Here is a 22,823-nt window from a genome sequence, read left to right on the forward strand (position 1 = left end):
ATGTGATTTTGCTGTTCTTACATTATATCAATGGCATAGTTTTTCTGAAAATGGAACCTTTGACAGGGGACCCTTTTCTCTGTTATGACAAATGAGGTAGAAAGTTTGTTACTTTGCAATACAAAGTATGCGCATTCAATGTTCACACTTCACACACGAAACTGAAGAAAAGTCTTTATTTACTAAAAAAAAAGAGCAGAATGACTCATTTTTAATGGGTGGGTCTTTTTTATTATTTTACTGTATAACAAGGGGAAGTGCTGGCAAGAAATTACAATAAAATAACTTATGATAGATAAAACAAAACCAGCAATCCAAGAACTTAAATATAACTGACTTTCCAAAATGTCTTTTCTCTGTACCAAAAATACCGCTTCCAAACAATAAAAAATAAAACATTCACAAACAGAATTTTGAAGTTGAAAGGCAGCATCAATATAATCTCATAGAATTATTATTTAGTGTACTCATTACAAAATAATATTCATCTACTACTTGATCTTTTTAAACTACACACTCAGAGGAGACTTAATGCAGTAACAAAGTGAATAGGTATTTTTTGTATCAGAATACTTATTGGATATACTCTAACAAAATGAGCCAGCAGGCTGCGGAATGAGAAGAATTCCCTTTAATCGAGGAAGAGTATGCAATTTAAAATCATAATCATAAAGGAGCTACACTAAATACTACCATTAATAACATTTTTTTAAATAAACTGGGTGGATTTTTTCTTTGTAAAAATAGCACTAATTTACAAAATCTACCTTTTATCCAATTCAATATTTAGACACAATGTTAGTGTGATATGACGGTTTCAGATATATATTAATTTTGGTCCTGTCTTGCTCAATAAATAACTACGGACAAATGGAGCCTTCGGACTTAAGCCAATAGTGGCAATCATTTTGTTAGAGCATCTTGATTTGTTCATCCTTCTCTTTGTTATAGTTTGCCTTTCCTATTTCACTATTCTTGTGATTCACCTTCATACTTCCTATAAATGTCTGCATATCTAGCTGTTCATTAGATCATATAGCTTTAGCACAAATTAAAATTTTTTGATGTGAATAAAATGACATAAATAATATCTCCCATAGATCACACATGTACATTTAAACTGCACCGTATAAAGAACGTTAATATCATCTGTGTTGAATGTGGTTTCCGTCCCTTGCCTTTTGTCCATGATTTGAATCACATGCTGAGGCACAGACAACTGGGAAATGTGTGCTCACTGTGCCAGTTACAGCTATGCAGAAATTCAAAAGGCTCCTGTTTAAGGTAAAGATTCAGGGCAGTGATCTACAGTGTCACTGCTGAAAATGAAAAATCCAGCTTGTTCAATAGTGCCTCTCTTGCGTTTGTTTCAAAGTCAAATTTTATTTTGAGGTGAGCCTTAGTAGATCCAACTCCCTTCAGTGCAGCAGTATTTCAAAGATAAGTTTCTTTTCATGCATGGCCCAAAATGGGCAGAAAATGGGAGGCTGTATTTTTCCTTCGTGTTTTCTGTCCCTTCTTTGGAAATCCATTGCCATTCAAAGCCACAAACATTTGCTTTCCTTTGTTTTTCCATTGTAAGGATGCATACGTGTTATATCCATTTTCTTCTATTCTCTCCTTCAGTTTGCAGTCGACACCAAATTCTTTCTTTAAAAGAATGATAAACAGGAAAAAGCAAATTAGAATTAAGCCATCATCTGATTATTCTTCTAACAAGGTGCAGAATGGGCAATACAGATTAAAACCATACCATACATACCCAGAGGACAACCCAGGCAGACACAGACAACAAGTGCAGGATTCAAACCCAGACTGCTAGACTGGGCCAGACTCTGCTGTCTTGTGTTTTCCTCCCACCTCCCCAAAGTTTAATTGGTGACACAACACTGGCCCCATGCCCTGTGTTTGACAGATGCCCTGTCCAGGTTTGTTTCCTGCCATGCACCCAATGATGCTAAGATCCAGACCACTGGCTTCCTGAGTTGAATTAAACAACTTTGAAAATGTATGTGTGTACAGTAAATATGCATAATAGATCAATTAGAATTGTATTAATAAGTGCACCTGCAGTACACCGTGTAGCTGTGCCATATATTTATCACTCTACTCTGCAAAACAAGGCCATCAAATTGAGAAAAGCTGCTTCTCTTAAACTGTACATTTACGATGCTAATGTCTAAGTGCCATTATTTGCAACATAATATACTTCATAACAAAAAAAAAAACTTTTAAAACTGTTTCCCATATCATTATTACCTCAGAAATCACATTGGCTAACCCAGTTTTATATTTGTGGTATGAAAGGAATTCATGTTTGTTGTAGACAGATTATAGTGAAAATGCATGAGAGAGCTAAATTTAATTTAAATCTAATGAAAATATAATTAAAACAGAAGAAAAAATGAACTTGTACAACTTTTTAGTAGCCTACAAGAAAAGATTTGTGGTAAAGAAAATAAGGAAGCGATTATGTCACTGACTGTAACTTCTGCATGTTTTTTATTTAGAGTTCTAAACAAAGCGTTTGAAGTGCCATAATATTAATAAAAAAGATGTATATGGGTTGCCTACAAAAAATAGGAGTAAGAAACGAAAAACACGTGAATGACTTGGACTCGATTGGCTATTTAGCTTTGAGAAGGAATCGGATGGTAATTTATTTTGGTCCCTTTAACAACCTGAAGAAGTCATGTGCAACTAAAATGAGGGAAATAAAAATAAATAAATAAATAACAATAGCTATCAAAATACTGCGGTGGGTTGGCACCCTGCCCAGAATTGTTTCCTGCCTTGTGCCCTGTGTTGGCTGGGATTGGCTCCAGCAGACCCCCGTGACCCTGTGTTCGGATTCAGCGGGTTGGAAAATGGATGGATGGATAGCTATCAAAATACTATAAATTACTTGTGACATACAGCATAACTTCTTTATTGAAGATACATGTAATGCAAGCATAATTGCTTGGAAAGGGTTGAGAGCAGTTAAGACCGCTAGCTTTCCGACAACGTCACATTAGTTAAATCGTTTATCGATCTTCTTCTAGGGCTTACACTGCCCATTAACTCCACTGTTTTTACTATTCCATTCAATGGACGTTATCAATATTCATCAGTCCTATACCAATGAGGTAGCAGTAAGCTACTAAAGCTGCTGCAGTGATTAGGAGGTTTGTTATCTCCAATTTAATGGTGACAACCACAAAAAAGCTCATTACCACCTAAAGCTTTGAATGTCCTGATGTGAACATCATCAAGAACTAGTTATTCAATGTGTATTTCAATGAATAGCACATTCACAAGAACAAATCCATTATCATAGAAACATTCATTTTTAATCATGGTGTATTTGCTGAAATTGGTAAGAGTAGGGCTAGATTACGATGAGTTCTTAAAATGATTCATGTCACGCTCTAAGAGGAATAATCAAAGCTAAAGTTATGTAATTAAGAAGGAAAACTAATTTTTATGAGTAGCCTATTGTAGTGAACTCCACTGGAAAGATACAAGCACAGGCAGTACATGTATTTTTTTTTTACTCATACCTAATGCCTAATTTTTGAGCGAAAAGAAAAAAAAACAATGTCAAGAATCTGCATTGTAGCTACCTTGTAGCCTTTTCACTATATTTTTGGAATTTTTATAATATTTCTTGTTTATTGTTTTTAACATTATGACAGTGACATTATCACAGTGCCATTTTGGAATGTTTTCCATTACAATTGCTAACATTTTCTGGTATCTTTCCTTGATTGTGGGTGCTATACTTGTTGCTCATTGTGTGATGACAGTGTGTTATCATGCTCCGCCTATATAAGATGGTGGCATACTGTACAATGTTTTGTATCCTAGTGTTGGAATTTAAAATTTACTTTAGCGTAAGTTACAACAACAAAATTTATTTATTTTGTGCATTTTCATACAACAATGTAGCTTGAAGTGTTTTACAAGATAACAGAAACTTAAAAGAAAAACAATTACGATTAGGCAATAATATTAAAGAATAAATAATAACAAAAAAAGGGTAATATCAGATGACCAGGAGGACAGAGAAAAAAAAAACTCCAGTTTTTCTGGGGAAAAAAAAACTAAATCTGCAGGGATTCCACCCACCACACACTGGGCACTTAGGGGGGTCAAACTCAAGTTCATTTTCATGATTTTTTTAAGTTTTGATCTATTTTACTTTGACTATATTCTTGCCTTGTGCTTTCACTTTTATCAATATGTTTTTTGAGTTTTTCTGGTATTGGACCATTTCTTCCTTCCCCTGACTGCATCTCCACTTGCTCCGTAATGATTCGTTTCTATCCCAGTTCTTAAAATCCTAGACTATTATTTCCTTTCACATTATATCTTAAATCAGTGCACCTATACAGTAGGCCAGAGAAGTGGGAATTGAATCAACAACTCTGTAGTTTAAAGTCAAATCCTGAGTTAGGTGTTATTGTGAGACAGTGTGTCAGAATTTCTGTGAGTAGGGGAAATGAACCAGGAGATGCCAAACATCAGAATGGATGTCAGAAAACAGGCAGAGGTCAGAACTATAAGACCAAGGAGCAGCATTAACCAAAGCCAAAGTGCAAAGCAAAATATGAAGTTGAGGAATAAATTGGATTTCTATAGACATAACACTAGGGCCTACTTAAATTGAAAGTGAATGAATGCTAATTCTTTGAAAGATTTGTTACAATTGTCAACTGAGGAATAACAAAAGATAAGATCAGCACAATATTAAAAGTGTCAAGTCCAATTATGTCAGTGATGCAACTGAATTGGTCAAGGGACTCTGCTTGGAGCATCGCATATACAATGACAACTTAGCAGAAATAAACTTTTTCAGTTTAAGTCACAATAGTAACTAAATAAAATATGTGCATAAAGCTGCTCTAAAAACACTACAGGTTTAAGCAATAATGCTATAATGTTTCATTGTGTCTCACATACTAATAGCAAAAAATAAACTTACTGTGCTATCTTTGGCACTTAGCAGTTGTTCACTCTTAATAATAATGAATATTTGATTTCACTCATTAAATTGCTGAGAATGAACCCCTAGTGAGTGCCCATTAACCAATTTGTATAAGACTGATGCGAACGGACACAGTTCATTTGATTGAGTGATAGCAAATAGATCTGATCACCAATTTCAACATCTGAAAAGTAACTAAAGTTAGGTGATCAGCACTTGGAAAGTCACAGTAAATGGGAACAAAATGAGTGAACTTTTTACACTGCTCAACATTTGTTTAGCTTTAATAACTTTCAAAGTTTTAAAAAAACCTGAAAGAAACTAGCGTGTCACAGAGCTATTGGAAGAAATCAGAATTGTCTCACGCTGGGTTTGTTACTCAATGATTAAAACTGATGTCTACAATATGCAGAGTTTATAGATTGAGCTAAATTCATTGCAAAAATGAATATTGCCTACCATTCCTTCAGAACATTTTACACAACTAATGTTGTCTAAATTTTGATACTAGTAAGAACATGTTCTTGTTCCTCCGTTTGTATATTCAATACAATGACTACAATCTAGCTACTGAGAAACATTACTGTCACTTCTGGCTTCTGAAACTCTGTCCTTACATGTGCTCAAATGTTTACCTTGCCATCCATTACAAAATCTAAACTACCACTTTTGTTAAAATATATATGTTTTTAATTTACTTGTACTGTTTTTACATTGTGTACAGAACATGATTCCATAAAATTCAGTCAAATATACTGTATATTATTTTGTAAAGTCAATTGGTATCAAAGAAATTGAACATCAGGAAGGAGCTATTGCAAGTTCCCCCGTCAATGTCTATGCTTGCATTTAACAAATATAACCTGCCTAATAAGAAATCATTCTAACGTTCCATGCTGATTCAAAGGCCTGTCACTTCTTTAAGCAAAAATTAAATGTGTAAAAAATACTGATCAGTAGCTGGGAACAAAATAGGAAAGCAAACTTTGCCTCAAAGTAAAATAAACAAGGGAGCAAAATAAATCCTAACGCTTGTGTATTGCCCACTTCTATCTTTTAACTGAAGAGTTAGTTCACTTAGCCCAGAAAAAGACATGATAAAATGGCTCGTAACAATGCTTACTGAAAGCTAAGCTCATTGTCTGAAGACTTCTGAAAGGTGCAGACAGACATTTAAAAATTGTGTGATCTTGAACAGCGACACTGCCAGCATTCATGCTGCATGAGCTCTTTTAATTTTGTTTCAGCCTGAATGTGCATTTGGCGAGTGCAGCGGTCTCTCCTTTGAAGCCCATTTGCAGAGAGCGAGAGCTATTTATGTGCGATGGAGTGGAACTGTTCCCTATAACCTGACAGTATTGTTATATATGAGGGGAATGAGGCTTTTTTTCAAACATCGAGTAATTCTTCCAGTTGTGAGTAGGTTGCGGCTGACTTCAAATACAAGAGCGATAGCTAATATCACGGATAACATTACACACTCAAGTTGGTCAGCAGAGGCTCAAGTATTTTCTAGGTTGCATTTGGTTTGCAACAAACATCTTCTCTCATAAAACAGAGAAAATGGTGTTTTTTCAGTTGTTCAAACATTTTTTGAATATTTTGACAGCAAAAGAGATAAAAAAAAGCAGTGGTGTTCTTTAAACAGTTTTATCTGCCAATTACAATGTGAATGACATATGTTTGCAATCATGTTCTAACTTATTGGAATTTGTCGGGAAACCAGACTGGGTAAAACTTAGCCAACATAATCCCAAGCCAGGGCAGGGCAACATCAGGTTGACATTAATGATATGACTGGCATGTCAAAACTTGCCCCCATTGTGTTATCAAAACAGCTTTGTGATTTGTGTCCACAAAAAATATTGAATTAAAAGATGAGTATAATGGCGTGACGACCCCATAACCATGTGTGCATCCAGTGGTGTTGGGGATATACCAGTATGTGGTAGGGCACTTTTCTCTTTTACATGTTCTTTTTAAAAATGATTTAAATGTACTGTAGTTTAAAAACCTGGAGTTCACTCTGCCCATTTCTAGCATACGTGTGCCAGGTATATGGCAACCTATCTCACTTTTGCAGTGTCCCCTGGGAGGTAAAGTTTCTGACAGAAACACAAAGAAAAAGCAAAACATGAGAGATCACTGGCCATTTGTATTTTGTATACTTTGAGAGATCTTTTAAAACATTAGATAAATTGAAGTCCATACTTAGAATTGATTACGTAAATAAAAATTAATGTTTACAAATACATGCTACTATGATGTTAAGGCAAACAGAACTATACTTACTGCTCCATATATTTTGCCATTCTTGTTCATTGCTAAGTAGTAATTGCTATGCATTGCCTTGATAGCAACAACACCGACATCCACTGATTTTATCTCCAATAAACCTGAAAAAGATGAGCAAATAGTGTATGAAGGAACGATTCCTTTGAAAAATAAAGAGAACTAATTCTAGTAATGTCAGTAATTGAGTTTTAAGCAGTATACACCACAAACAATATTGAAAACATGATATGGCTTTATTTTTTAAAATATTACACTCTTAATGTGTTTTAATTTAATTTTTGTACTTTGTTCTTTCCTACATACTGCATCCAATTCACTTTATGAAAATGAATTTCGAAGAGTCGCTATACAGATAAAATGTTGTGTCTCCAACTTATTTAACTATTATAATAATATTATGCATTAACTTTCGTTTTTTGGCATGGAAATAATTGCCAATTTCTTCTTTTACCAGAAAATGTACAAATATATAAGAAGTAACAGAAATTTCTAAGAAAATAAAGAATACTGATTTAATGTATTCACAAATTTTATTAGGAAAACATTTTTGGGAAGTGACTCAGAAAGAATCATTCCAGACAAGATAATTTACATCCAAACTACTAAACCACAGTAATGACATTTTCCTCTCTGCTAAATATTCCCATTGTAAAGGACGTGTACTGTAAAGTCTGACCCATTCATTTTAATTCATTCATCTTCTCAGTTATTTGTAGTGCAGTGTGTGGTTTTATTTGCATATTACTCTGCTATTGACCCTTTGTTTGAGACATCATCACTTTATTTTCTAAATAACACATAATGACCCACTTTGATGGACACATTATCTATCTATCTATCTATCTATCTATCTATCTATCTATCTATCTATCTATCTATCTATCTATCTATCTATCTATCTATCTATCTATCATATAATGCCTTTCATATCTCTATGTATCATATCCAACATATAGTGCCTTTCATATCTCTATGTATCATATCTAACATGTAGTGCCTTTCAAATCTGACTACCAATCTATCTAGCTATAATTCTAACATATTAGATTTTGTTACAATTTGGGGGGGACTTAGAAGTGGTGCAGAGTTACAAGTTCCTGGGGATTCACATAAGCAACAAACTGACAACACAGTTGAACTGTACAAGAAGGGCCAGAACAGACTGGATCTGCTAAGGAGACTCAGGTCTTTTGATGTGTGCAGCAAGGGGCTGGAAATGTTCTACCAGTTCCTAGTAGCTAGTGTGGTGTTCTGCACTGCAGTGTCCATGTGAAGCAACCTGAGCTCAAAAGAAGCACAATATCTGAACACACTTATCAGGAAAGCCTGCTCCATCACAGGACGAACCCTGGACACACTGGAAGCTATGGTGGAAAAGGAGATGGTGTAAAAATTGGATGCCATCATGAAAAATCCCCTCCATTCCCCCCAGGAGGCGCATGTCTTGGAACATTTTTAGCCACAGGTTCATTCCACCTTGATGTGCTAACAAGCGCCTCTGGGGGTCTTTTCTGCCCACTGCTATCAGGCAATTCAACGCTTCCACAGGATGTACTCGTTAAATTTATTTTTATTTATTTATTGATTGATTGACTGGCTGTATTATCTGTCCTGTGAGTCTGTATTCTTATTTTTTTATGTTTATACTGCTGTATGCATTTGAATTTCCCCATGAGATTAATAAAGTTTAATATAATCTAATATAGTGCCTTTCATACAGTATCTATCTATCTATCTATCTATCTATCTATCTATCTATCTATCTATCTATCTATCTATCTATCTATCTATCAAGAACCCCTGCTTAGATTTTATAGTTTATTATACAAATGGGCATGCAATACTAATATTACTTTACACATATATTCATATATTGGATATATTATATATTCAAAAATAAGACTAGCAGACTTACTCAAAAATAGGAAACCCAAGAAAGGTTTGAAATCTATTAACTATGGTCATCATTCCTCTAATTACAACTGACTCCAAAATTAATATGTTAGGGCCCAGTAGGGTTCACCTGTTTTAGGTGAGATAACAAGCAATTTGGAGAATAACATTTATTAAGCAATGGTGGCTTAACTTATTCAAAAACTGTCTTGTTTCTTAATTAAGAGAAAATATTCTGAAAGTAGGTATTAAAACAGTATGCTGTCTGCAAAAACATGTTGATCATTTGGGCAGTTATTTTAAAAAGTTGATTTCTTTTCAATTATGAACCGTTTTTGTCCCTATTGTTAGCTTTTCTATGGCAGTGTTTATATTTTTATTTTTCTGATCAATCTTTATACATGTAAAAAGATGGTGTGCACATAATACAAAATGCTTGGAATTGTTCAAAATCTATAGGTGTTCTCAGGAAGATGAACCCGAGTTTTGTGATAACGTTTGTATAAAGTAGCAGGATATGATGAAATAATTAATGATGTGTGAATAAAAGGCTAGATTGACAATTTTATTTAAAACAAGTTGTACTGAATTTTCCCAAAAAAAGGCAATTTCCTGTTGTCATTTGTCATAAGGAATTTGGAAAGCCCAGGATTGGTATTTTAGATGAAATTCAAAGATATTTGCATAGGGGATTGAAGACAATCTAATGATTGGCCTAATGACAGGCCTACAGCCTGAAGTGAATCACAAGATTAGACATCAGCTTGAGCAATGGTGCTCAAAGTCAGAGCCCGTCCTATCAAATTCTGCATGAACTTGGGCTGGACACTAGGGGTTTTCCTACCCTACTAATACGTGGAGACATGCTTACATGTCTAGTGCAAGGATAGTCTTTCCCACTCACTCTCCTGCTGCCCACTCATTTACATACCAGCACAATTCACCATATCCAATAACTTGTCTTTAAGACAATGGAAGAAACCACATCTCTAAGGAAAAATCAAGAATACCCTCAGTACAAAATCAATCCTAGGACACTTTTAACAGCCACATCACTAAACGGCATAATAAACCTGGACATTTATTCCACACATCCATTAATTTACAGAATCCACTTATTCAATTTATTGGTAAAACAGTAATCACAATCTTGCACATATTTAGCAAGCTAAAAAGATTCAGCATAATTTGTAACCTGAAAAGTAAATGATACAGAGGCCCTAATCTTGCACTTATAGTGCAATATGCAAGTGCAATTAGCTTCATTTTTTAACTTACTTTCAGAATACAGTAAATTGTTTTAAAATGTAGTGTCAAAACAGTGTCAGATTAACAGAAAAAGGAAATGTGGTCAAATTAAAACAGTATGCATGCATGAACTAGAATTTGTAATGTGCCCGCTTTCTTCATTTCTAATAAATTTTCACATCAATATTATTTCTCTCCCTTGTGTCATAAAGCAAGATTTACTGCCCAAGGCTGCTTCAAATTTTCTTGTCAGATATGCTAAAATATTATCATATACGTTTGTGTGAAGAATGTTTTATTTGTCATATAAAAATTGTTTTGTGACCTTTGGGATTTTGGAGAGCATATCTGCACCTCATATTCTTAGTTTGCTTTAGATTGGATAGCATTTGTTGACAGCTGCAACTCTGTGAAATACAATTACATTTAATCTCTGTTGACCGCATACACTGTAATTGCATATTTTGCAATGCCAGAAATCGTTTCCTACAAATCTTAATTAGAAACATCCCGTAGAATCCAAGCTGCATATCTGTAGTACGCACGGAAGAGCTATTCTGATTTGAGACTCATCTGTTAAAATACAGGGTCTCAGCATCAATTCTTGAAGCTCTTACAGCTCTTATAAATGCCACATGCGCAGCTAAAAAGTATCAGACGTAGGGTACTACGTACATAACTGTATATTTAATTGTTTAGAATCTGTTTAAGGCATATGTCTCTGGAACAAATTATAGATCTAAATGAGACTGAATAGCAAGTCTTATTTTTTTAAAGCCCATAATTGATTAATATCAGGGGTTAATGTGCGGGAGTTAAATGATCAGACATCCCACATAGACAGAGAAACTGCGGTCACCTCCTACGCCTGTTTATTTCAAGCTCATTAAAGATATCGCCTTACTTGTTACGCACTGGCCCTTGACAGCCAGTGGCTTTATTGAGTCGCTCTTTGTTGTTTGCACTGTATTTAAGGGATCTATGACAAGTTTCACCCTTTCTTCTTCGCACCTTTTTGCATAGTAGCCACATCCTGGATGGTGCAATTTAACAATGTCTTAGAAAAGGGTCTGTGATGCTTCTTTGATCAGAGTTTAATTACCTCTAGTGTCTGCTTTTAAGACCACATCATTTAATTTAATAGGGCATCTTTACACCATGGCTTGAACCATGTAAATGGGAAGTCTTTTAGAAGACCATGTAAAGTGAGAGGACTGGCAGCTACTTCCTTTTTCAACATGTGCATCCCATTATTCCCAACATAAGCCTTTGGCCTTCAATTTAGGATTCTGGTAAGGTCAAGGCCTGTGAATCCCATTCTGTGATTAAGCCTGGCTTCCCGAACACCACAGATTGACTAATCCAGATGGGAAATTGGGATGTGTTAGCTGTCACACCTTTCACCTTTGCAAATATAAAGTACTAACTTAATTTTATGGACTCACTGAATTGACAGTTCAATCTAACTGGGTAAAACAAGGAGCTTGCAAATTAACAAGTCATTTCATTTTACTGAATCTCAAAAATAAACATTTCCTGTGAATCTTTTTTGTAAATTGAGTAGAACAAGGTAGAAAAATGAAAAAATGGAGATCATTTCCATTGTACAGTATGTATAGGATATTGCATGTTTTAATGGGCTTTACTAGCTCATGATCCTATTAGACAAATATATATATATATATACAAATATATATAAGTAATCACTTTGCCATTATCACTTACAGAATATTAATGCATATCTGTTCTACTTCTTTTCTTTTTATTGATAATCTTTCAGTCAGGCAATTCTGGTCTCAATTCTTAGAATTCATTACCTTCTGATTATCCTGTTAATTGATTTTGGCAAGTATGCTATAATGCATTGGTTTTAAGCAACATTTTGGCAAGTGCGAAAAAAGCAAAACAATCTCACTTAAAGTGCATGTGCCAACTGATGAAAGTTCAGGTGTGCTTTGATTAATCCAAATCCTAAGGATGTTCTTACCCTTTCATGTGAGTCAGAATCACAAAGATACACTGCCTCTCCCTAGTAGCAAACATATGAAGCAGGTGTGTCCTTTAGATAGGATGGCACTCCATTGAAAATTATAAACACACACACGTCAACTGGTCTAATGTTTGTGGAGTGTGGGAGGAAAGTCCAGGTCCTAGAGGAAAATCTTGAAAATATCATTCTTCTGAAGAGGATAATGTGTGTGTGGTTATCAGTCAAAACACTTTGCAACTACACAACCTCAATGTTACACCAATGTAACTTTAGTATTAAAGTTAAACTTACAACATTCCTATTGCAAAATGAAAACATGTAATTTCAGTTCCAAAATGTGGAAAGCAAAAAATAAGCAGGTCAACAAGAATACAGGAAAAAATATACAGAAATAAACTAACATGTACCTAAGTAAAAAAAGTCCATCCCACCACCAGCGTTCTACAACTAGGATGAATTACATGGTTATATGTGTGGTATCATTCTTTTCAGAATTTATCAAACTTTAATGAGATGTTGTTAGATTTTCAGATTCTTATTCCATTTTTAAAGTATAAACTAAAATATCAAGAAAGTCATGGTTTTTATTTTTGATCGAATAAGCTTTCTTTTCACAGGAACAAACTATTAAAAAGAAAATTATCTATTCATAACACCAATGTTTGTATTTAGGTGATTTAGTTAGCTGAAGGTCGAGTTATGATGACCCATTGCATACCACTTTAGTTTTCACGTTATTTAAGTGAGTCATTTTATAAGAATTTCAGTTAAAACAAATGGATTGTTTATTTAGTCTCTTATAAATACTCCTCAAGCATAGAGGACCTCAGTTTAACGGGAATACTCCAATCGGTAAGAGAGTAAATATTTTATTCTCATTTCATGATTTTTATGCTGTTAAATAATAATTCATTTTTCTTTTACATACCAGGTATTTATAGAATTTTATGATTTTGACTCCAATAAATAATATTTTTTTTCTTTTGTACATTTACAGATTTTACTCATTTTCAGGCCGCAAGTAGTATATATACATATATATATATATATATATATATCCATCCATCCATCCATTTTCCAACCCGCTGAATCCGAACACAGGGTCACGGGGGTCTGCTGGAGCCAATCCCAGCCAACACAGGGCACAAGGCAGTGAACCAATCCTGGGCAGGGTGCCAACCCACCGCAGGACACACACAAACACACCCACACACCAAGCACACACTAGGGCCAATTTAGAATCGCCAATCCACCTAACCTGCATGTCTTTGGACTGTGGGAGGAAACCGGAGCGCCCGGAGTATGTATATATATATATATATATATATATATATATATATATATATATATATATATATATAGATAGATATATAGATAGATATATAAATATATATCGGTTTTGTACATGCAGTTCACAAATGCACAAAGGAAACACTTCAACATTTGAAATTTAGTAATGATGTGATCATTTCTTGATAGGAAAAGTAAAACTTCCGCTCAAAAACTACATTTTCTGAGAATATCTTAATGTACCAGGGGTTACATATTTTTATATTACATTTATTCATTAAACTGTCTAATTTGCCACCAAAACATTTATATTGAAAATCAAGGGGAGACACATACAGTTCATTTTCTAGCAGGTACTTTAGTTATCAGTGATTCAAATAACATACAGTATTTCTCGATAGCTTTTATAAAGAAAAATGATCACATTGAATATCATTTGTTTAAAAGTCATAGTACACGTTATCTGCCAACATCGGTCAACAACACAACTTATGATAAATTGGCTGATTTTTACTCATTGGCGTGACCTCACACATGGATGATGATGGAATCACATCCTAAAACAAGTAGTCTACTCATAATACATGAACTATTCAAGACTGAAATTGGAACCTCTCCTTGTCTGTCAACATTTTTTTTTTGTTTTAATGTCAAATATCCACATATTAGAGAAGCTCTGTCCCAGATCCACAGCAAAAATGCACATAGGTATATCTGCTAGATGTAATAGCTCATCTACGGTCCAAACTTTACAAAAGACAGAGATTTTAATGTCCTCAGATTTTGTGAGCCACTGCTATACGCCGCAGTGCCATTCAGAAGGAGATGACAGAGCTACAGCACAAGTAAATAGTCAGATTTCATTGTAATTTACTTTTTAAAATGCAGGTATTTTATGGAAAAGCATCTGTGTGAATACTTTTAAAAATGAATTTATTTTAAACATGCCTATTCCAAATCACAGTTTGGAGGCCTAGAGCCTATCCCAGCAGTACTTGGTACAATGCAGGAACCAAACATACAGTACATGGATGGCACACCAATTGACTGCAGCTTTCATTCACCTAAGGTGAGGTTGTCAGTAGTGTACTGTATATGTGCCACTTTGAAATACATTTAATATTTCAGTATGGATGATTAGGTCCCATTATGGAATACCTTCAGAAGTTGTTATTGTGGTACTTAGCTATTTTACCCCACAATGATTCTGAAGGCTGTATTCATCAGTACTGCATTAAACTTTATGCCCATTTTACTAACAGGAATATCATTCTGATGTTATAACCTCATTCAAAAGGCGGTCCTGTTCCAAAAACAATGGGCTCAGTTCATAGCTAAATAACTTTATTTATTAATTTTGTATATAAGTATCTTACATAAATTACAGTTTGTAAGAGAAAAAGGTAAATTTAATCAGATGAAAACATTAATTACCTACCTGTTTATAGGAGTGGGTGGTACAGCCAAAAATTCCATATTTAAAAAATCCATAGTTAAAAACTCTGACGGTTTTGGTTGACAAATAGTATAATGCAATTCAAAGTACTTTCCCCACTGAAATATGGTTTTTAACAAATTTACTACTGACTAAATTATACACACTGGCACAACAATTCTTCTCAGGTTCGACAGCAGGTATTCACCTCTAAATAAGTTTTTTTTCTTTCTCTCTGTCACTTGTTTGCTCACTCACACCACCGCTGCTGCCAGAGAAACATAACATGTGCCACCCTCCTGTTAGCTTGTGCCACACAGCACTCTGGGATATGCTATTATAATCATTTAATAGACACAGGTCACATAAAAACTATACAGAAAGACATTACCTTTATGATAAGTACACGCTAACACAAAGTCCATTTCCAGTTTCATTATGAATGCACCTTTTGAGCTTAAATTTGTTTACAAGGTCATTCATTTTTAGGATACGGGTAAAACATTTTTTTGTGAATACCATGCTGGAAGGAGAACTTCATCTGGTATACCAAATCAACTGATATATTGCCTACTCCTACTTGTTTATGAGTGATGTTTCAAATTATACACTAGATATCAATTACTTTTTCATAGTGATAAAATGTGTTTTTAATTTGCACATTACAGCAAAATACAGATATATGATCAATCCATCCAGCCATGACTGAACCCACGTAATCCAATCCAATCACAACAGTTAGTTTTTGGTGCAAACGTGGGAGACAAACATGTACAAGGTGTCCACATTTATTAAATATTGAAGATGATCGATTTATATGATGAGAGTCGAACCATGCTGCCCCAGCCCAGCTTTGTTTGTAGCAAGAAATCATGTCATTCTACTTCTTAAAATGTCAAAATGTAAATAAAGAAACTGGCAGAATAGAGGAAACCATGCAGAGTAAGATCATGTACTTGACAATCCCATGCCATGGATGAGTGAATTTAATTTGAGAGCTAAATTGCGATAGAAAAGAAGAATCTATCTATCTATCTATCTATCTATCTATCTATCTATCTATCTATCTATCTATCTATCTATCTATCTATCTATCTATCTATCTATCTATCTATCTATCTATCTAACGTTTTAAGAAGATTTTCTTCACTTAAAAATGCAAATATCAACTTATGTAACTATAACATAATAAAATGCAAAAGAAAGTGTCTTAAAAAATGTTGAACTTACATGATTTTAAATCATTAAACTGAAACATGACAGTTGTATAATAATTTTGGTTACAATGACAGCTAAGTAATTCTTTCCACTTTGTATCCTGCCTGATTCTGCCTACTTGAAAACAGAGGTTAAATATTTTGTTAATTATATTGTCATTTTAAAGCCAGGGAACAGAGGCTGTAAACTAAGTCCCTGACAGCCTGTTTGTTTATACTATGAATGCAATGCAGGAGGATTAAAGTCCATTTTCTGAGAGATGAGACACTCCAAGGTTTCCGAGCATATCATGTTCCTTGTATCACTGGAGATGTAAATCAATAGCCTCCCGCTCCCAAGCCTGAGGTTCAAGAACAAGAGCAGAGAAGAGGAGGAGAGCTGAAATGAGATGACTGAAAGATGGTGGGAGATTACTGAGCCTTTACAGATCAAAGATAGCAGGATTCAAGCAACAAAAGAAGTGCATGAAAAGCTGACGGGACCACCTGATTTCTGCAGAATGTAAGAACAGAAGCTATTTTCTAGTAATAGTTGAGACAAGATGTTGTTGCTGCATTTGGAGATTTGAAAGATAGATATAATGCAGGTAACAGAAAGCACCTGTCCAGGGTGTTTCTTCTTTAGGGCTTTGATGTGGTATTTAAACCATCCGCATTTTTCTTTTTTCATTTCCTTAACTGTGCTGCAAGCTGAAAGGAATACCACTGTTAAGAAATATTTATTATAAGAAACAAAAGTTTATTGGACTTGGAATATTGCTGTATTAAATAATGACTTAAGAGCAATAGCACAACGTGTTAAAATATTTAATGCAAGAAACAAACATTCATTGAGCTTTGGATGTTCTTGATTTAATCAGGGATATAGGAGCAATGGCCAAATTGCTTACATTGTCTCATTATATTGAGATTTTTATAAAGAAATGTTCCTATTTGTACAAAGTATGTGTCTTTGCTATAAGAAAGGAATTTAAAATTGACCCAGTTTTAATTTTTGCTGTTTTTATTATTCAATTATAGTCTGCCTGCATTTCTTTTTGTAAACCTTTAGAGCTGTAGATCATTGTATTAATAAATATACAAAGTTAAACACAAAGTTGTATGATGTAAAATAATAATTTGAGAAATGCATAGAACCAAGCCAATGATAATTTACAGTGCCTATAAAATGTTTTACCCCCTTTACTGTTAAATAATATTGAATCCAAGTATAATAATAAAATGAATATTTTTTATAGGCACTGTATGTATAATTTCTTCTTTTAGTTGCAATGTGTGGTAATGCCTGACATTTTCAATATTTTTCTTGATCTAATATATAATTTATTTCATTACATCTCACTGAGCAAATAATTGAAACAAAAACAAACAAATGTAATGTGTCTTATAGACCAAATTTTAAAAAAAAACTCTATAATACATGGCTCATATCGAAAAACAATATCCAACAGTCTATTAGAGTTGAAATGTACTTTAATTCTATATTGATTTTTATTTTATGAATGTAAAATTTACCCATCCTTCTGTCCATATGTTTATGCTTACTCTGCTCAGGGGTCACAAAGAGCTACTGGCAGCAGCAATCATAAAACTGGAATCCATCATCTAAGATGCTTCCAAGTATATTCAAAATATGCATCTAAACAAAACAACAATCAGGACTCATTTGGACTATGGTGGAAAACTGAACGTCATTTTCCATCTTTGCACCAAGCAGTCTGTACACTGACAACACTTGATGCAATCTTCCACCCCGGCCATATAACTGATATCAGATTTTCTCCATTAAAATCTGAAGATCTAGTCAAAGGTTAAGATTTCTCTCACTTATGATTGATGTGTTTCAGTGTTAGTTCTACCTGGGGGATGAGGTAAAGCCAGTGCCTGTCATTCAATGATCCTTTGAATCTGTAATTTGCCCTGATAGATGATCATTTTTATATTGTCCTCCAAAAATGTTGTTGTTTGGGGCATACTTTAAATTTGAGGTATTGGGCAAAAATAATTTTACATGGTGTATGGCTTGGAAGATAATTTAGCCAAAATTGTGTGACAGGGTTTTTTAAAATGGTATATTGCTAGTGGAAATTGCATTGGGGAGGTGTCCACCATAAAAAAGCTTAGAAGATTGGATCAGATTCCTGTATGTAAAATGACTTTATTATGAATTTCTGCCATATCTAATCCAACTAACAAGAAGAAAGGAACAGCATCTGGAGTAAAGCCAAGCTATCATGGTTAGAACCTGCCAACTCCACGTGTAAAGCTTAAAGTTAGAGAAGCGAGTATGGGGCATAACAGATGTTAGTCTGCAATAAATTTCATCTGTTTTTTTATGCTTGTCCAATCAATTTCAGGGTCATGGGGGTACTGGATTTATTCAGGGAGTTTTGGACAGAAGACACAAACCATCCTTAGGTGGGACCACATTCCATCACAGCGCACCCTCAGTTACTTTGCCAATTAATCTTGAGGAAAATCATAATAAGATGAGAAGAACCATTATAAACATGGTGAGAATACATTATATTACAATTACTTAATAGGCTGATGCCTTTATCTAAGGCGACTTACAACATCTATAATACAATTGGTTACATTTCTTTTAGTTTTCCAATTAGAGCACAGGCAGGTCAAGTGACTTGCTCATGGTCACACAGGGACAGTAGCGGGATAACGCCCACCCGGTTGAAGACTGATCCGGATTCGTGCTTATTGACCTAGAGCTGAAAGGCAGCACCGAGTCTAACTACTGCATCACTACAGCATCATCCATGACTACAAACTGAAGTAAATTAAGAACATTACAGAAAAATGTAAAATCCATCCATCCATCCATTTGCCAACCCGCTGAATCCGAACACAGGGTCATGGGGGTCTGCTGGAGCCAATCCCAGCCAACACAGGGCACAAGGCAGGAACCAGTCCTGGGCAGGGTGCCAACCCACCACAGGACACACACAAACACACCCAGCACACACTAGGGCCAATTTAGAATCGCCAATCCACCTAACCTGCATGTCTTTGGACTGTGGGAGGAAACCGGAGCACCCGGAGGAAACCGGAGCACCCGGAGGAAACCCACGCAGACACGGGGAGAACATGCAAACTCCACGCAGGGAGGACCCAGGAAGCGAACCCAGGTCCCCAGGTCTCCCAACTGCGAGGCAGCAGCGCTACCCACTGCACCACCGTGCCGCCAAATGTAAAATAGTGTGGAAAATGTTTGACCAGAATTACATATTAATAAACAAGTAATACTTCTGTATTGTTTAATTTATTAAAGGTTTATATTCTGCAAAGAACTTGAGATTTCTCATGATTAATTGAATACTTCCTACTCCTCCAATTCTTACACTTCAGCAGATTACACATAACTGCTTAATAAATACTTTCCATAATTCATTCATGTCCTCAGTTTTTGTTATCAGATCAAAGGTCTGCCAACACCGAGTTTCAGGATTTTTTTTTTTTTGCTGTTCCATATGCAGGGTATGCAGAGTACATGTGTAACTATGGATTACGTGATATTGTTTGCTTTTGCTTCTTGTTTAAATTATTGTTACAGTCTAAGCAAAAAGAAAAATGAGAGCTTTAGTTGAGGTACGGTTTTCGCATAACTGGCAGCTAAATGCATTTTTAACATCCATCATGTAATGGGGATACTGAGAGATTGATACTGAGTTTACATTTCATTAGAGTGTGGAAGAATAAACTTATTATTTGTCACTATGGCAGAACATGGGCTCACTTGATGCACTTCTGTGCCAAACTACAATGAACTTCTTTTTTTTTCCTCAAGACAACACTCACCAGTGAAACAGAAGCAACCAGAAAAACTTATGTTGTAGTAAAGTAGATGACATTCCTGGGCATCCAGCATCAAACAAGTATACTGATTTACTGTATGGACAACTCACACCTGATGGCAGTAGAATACTCTTTGTGCTCTAACTAGATATATTTATATCTTTCAATTGTGTTTTTTTATCCAACCTGGAAACAGGTGGATCAGCTAACCGAGGAATCCCAAGGTTTCTTCTTCTCCTCCAAAAAGAGAGCTGTTTTTGTTTCTTTGTTTGTTAGCAACAAAACAAATAAAGCACCGAGACTTCAAAAGGCATCCACTAGCCTATATTATTAATATTATCATCATACTTTATAACAGCAAATAAATGTATCAATAGTCTAACTCACAAGCAAGTTGTAGGAGAATCTTCCATTTTCTTCCACTTCTACACTTATAATTTCCAATTATAATCAGCCTTGTCTATCCTCTGTCCCTTATTGGCTAATTATCTCTCTTACCCTTTCACCACCTTATACCTAATTTGTGGTGAGTTTACTGGCACAAAAATATCTGCCATTGATTTATCCACGTTGGTGATGGATGAAGTGGCTCCTCACTGTCTATGTAAAGTGCTCTGAGTAGCTAGAAAAGTTATTATTATTAATATTATTATTAATATGCTTTTTCTACACATTCAGTCTCATAGTCCTCACCTCAAGGCATTAACATTTCACGTTAGTGCAGATCATCCATTTTTAGTTCCATTTAGATATTACTGTTACAGTGGGGGGTACAGGCAATTTTGTAAATTGGCTAGGTGGTTGGCAGTGTAGCCTTCCAACTTCAGTAAACTGGGATTCAATCCCAGAGTGAGCACTGTCGGTGTGGACTTTGTATATTCTCTCAGTGTAGCATGGGCTTTCTCCAAGTACCTTGATTCTTTTTACACTTGCTAACGATGTACTAAACTGTCTGGAAGTTCTAAATTGCCCTATATAATGCATTATAGGTGGTAATGCCCTGTGAAGGACTTTCCCTTCCACCATCGAGGACTTGTTCTTACCTTGCACCCAGTACTGTCAGGTTAGTCTCCCAACGATCCCACAATTTCATTAAGTGAACTGATAGCTGTTTAATATGGTGATCTACATACTTATTTAAATATGCTTTATTTTTCATGTTAAAGTTCCACAGAGATTTCATTGGAGACAATGTCTTCTTTTAATTGCTTCTAAAGGTATTGAATGTCCTGCCAGACCATCTATTTTTTTCTTTATAACTCCACACTTAATGTTTCATACACTGGAGGAAAACCCATACAGATGCAAATATCACATAGAAAATGCCCAGTTGCGGGAGCTGTGCGGGAAGAAGTTACACAAAAGCCTAAATCAACCCTCTAAAGATTTGATAACTCCGCAGCCAATACCTTTATTATAGGCAGTTCTATGGAACATAAGTACGGAAAAAATATGACAAGAGAGCTATGATCTAGTTTGATTGGATGATAGTTGAGGTATCGCAATATCTCAACCAAATACATTTTAAAAGTTGCTAAGCTTTATGCCATGACTATAGCATATGACTTAACAGTTTGTTTCAGAGTCTCACAACTCTGCTTGTAGAAGTATTTCCTGGCTTCATTATTAAATATACTTCCACTTAATTTCTATCTATTTCTGTGTGATTAATGTTATGGCTGTCTTTGGTAATTTTGAAGAAATACTGTACATCTGGCCCCAACACAACCTTCTATGCTTGAGACAAAAAGGGTTTAATTTCCTGAGTTTATCAGAATAAGACATACTCTTTAGTCCTGGAACAAACCTGGTTGCTCTCCTCTACAAAGTTTCTAGTTCTGCTTTGAGATCCCACAGTTCTTCAGATGTAGTTTCATAAGTGCATTATATGATTCGGGCATAATGTCCCATGACAGTTTTTGCAATATAATCAAACATTTTATTTGCTTTTTTAGTTGGCTCTAGACAAAAAGAAGATTTTGGCAACATAAGTCTTAGCTGGGTACTGTAACTCAGTGCTTCCATCCTTGTATTTATAATTAATGTTCTTTTGCTTACATGTAGTACTTTGTACTTTTTTATATCAATATAAATTGTCCAAGTGTTTGCTGTCTTTTGAATATCGTCCAGATGTTTCTAAATTGTTTTTGCTACCACCTTAGTATTTGTTATCTGCCTGATTTTAGTGCTAATCTGCAAATTTTACAAGTTTAGTAACATTACCAGAATCAATGTCACTAATATACATTAGAAGCAGTAATGATTCAGGCACAGAGCACTGCAAGACTACACTGTTGACCTCATCTTGTGCAGCACTCTCCTCTTGTTAGTAAACTTTCTTTCCAGCCAATTAACCAGCCTGAAATCCAGTTTTTTTAAGTCATCTCTGATGCTAATGGTTCCTACACAGAATTAATCTTGGATGTGAAACTGTATCAAAGAATTTGTGAAAGTCTAAATAAATTATTTTATATGCTTTTCCTTTTGTCTACTACTCTAGTCTAAGAGACTGGTTTGGTGACATTTCCTCTCATAAACCCAGCCATACACATAATTTTCTAATTGATTTTGTATTAGTTTCCATAATATTGCATGGTACCAAAGCAAAGTTTATTCTTCTGTATAGTAATTTGACACGTGCTTACCAAAGTTTATAAATAAAATCTTTCATTTCTA

The 22,823-nt window shown here is 34.9% G+C and overlaps 1 protein-coding gene across 1 annotated transcript in view; it reads right to left on the reverse strand.

Annotated features, from left to right (window-relative positions):
- Positions 1–208: 208 nt before the first annotated feature.
- Positions 209–22,823, reverse strand: part of LOC114652229 (fibroblast growth factor 10-like) — a 69,211-nt gene continuing 46,596 nt past the window's right edge. The window contains exons 2-3 of the mRNA XM_028802488.2: positions 7,262–7,365; positions 209–1,650 (exon numbers count right to left, since the gene is read on the reverse strand). Of these exons, the coding sequence (XP_028658321.1) occupies positions 1,453–1,650; positions 7,262–7,365 (302 nt within the window). The 3' untranslated portion in view covers positions 209–1,452. The remainder of the gene's footprint in view (positions 1,651–7,261; positions 7,366–22,823) is intronic.

This window comes from Erpetoichthys calabaricus, chromosome 5 (assembly GCF_900747795.2).
Source record: "Erpetoichthys calabaricus chromosome 5, fErpCal1.3, whole genome shotgun sequence".
Lineage (NCBI taxonomy): Eukaryota > Metazoa > Chordata > Cladistia > Polypteriformes > Polypteridae > Erpetoichthys > Erpetoichthys calabaricus.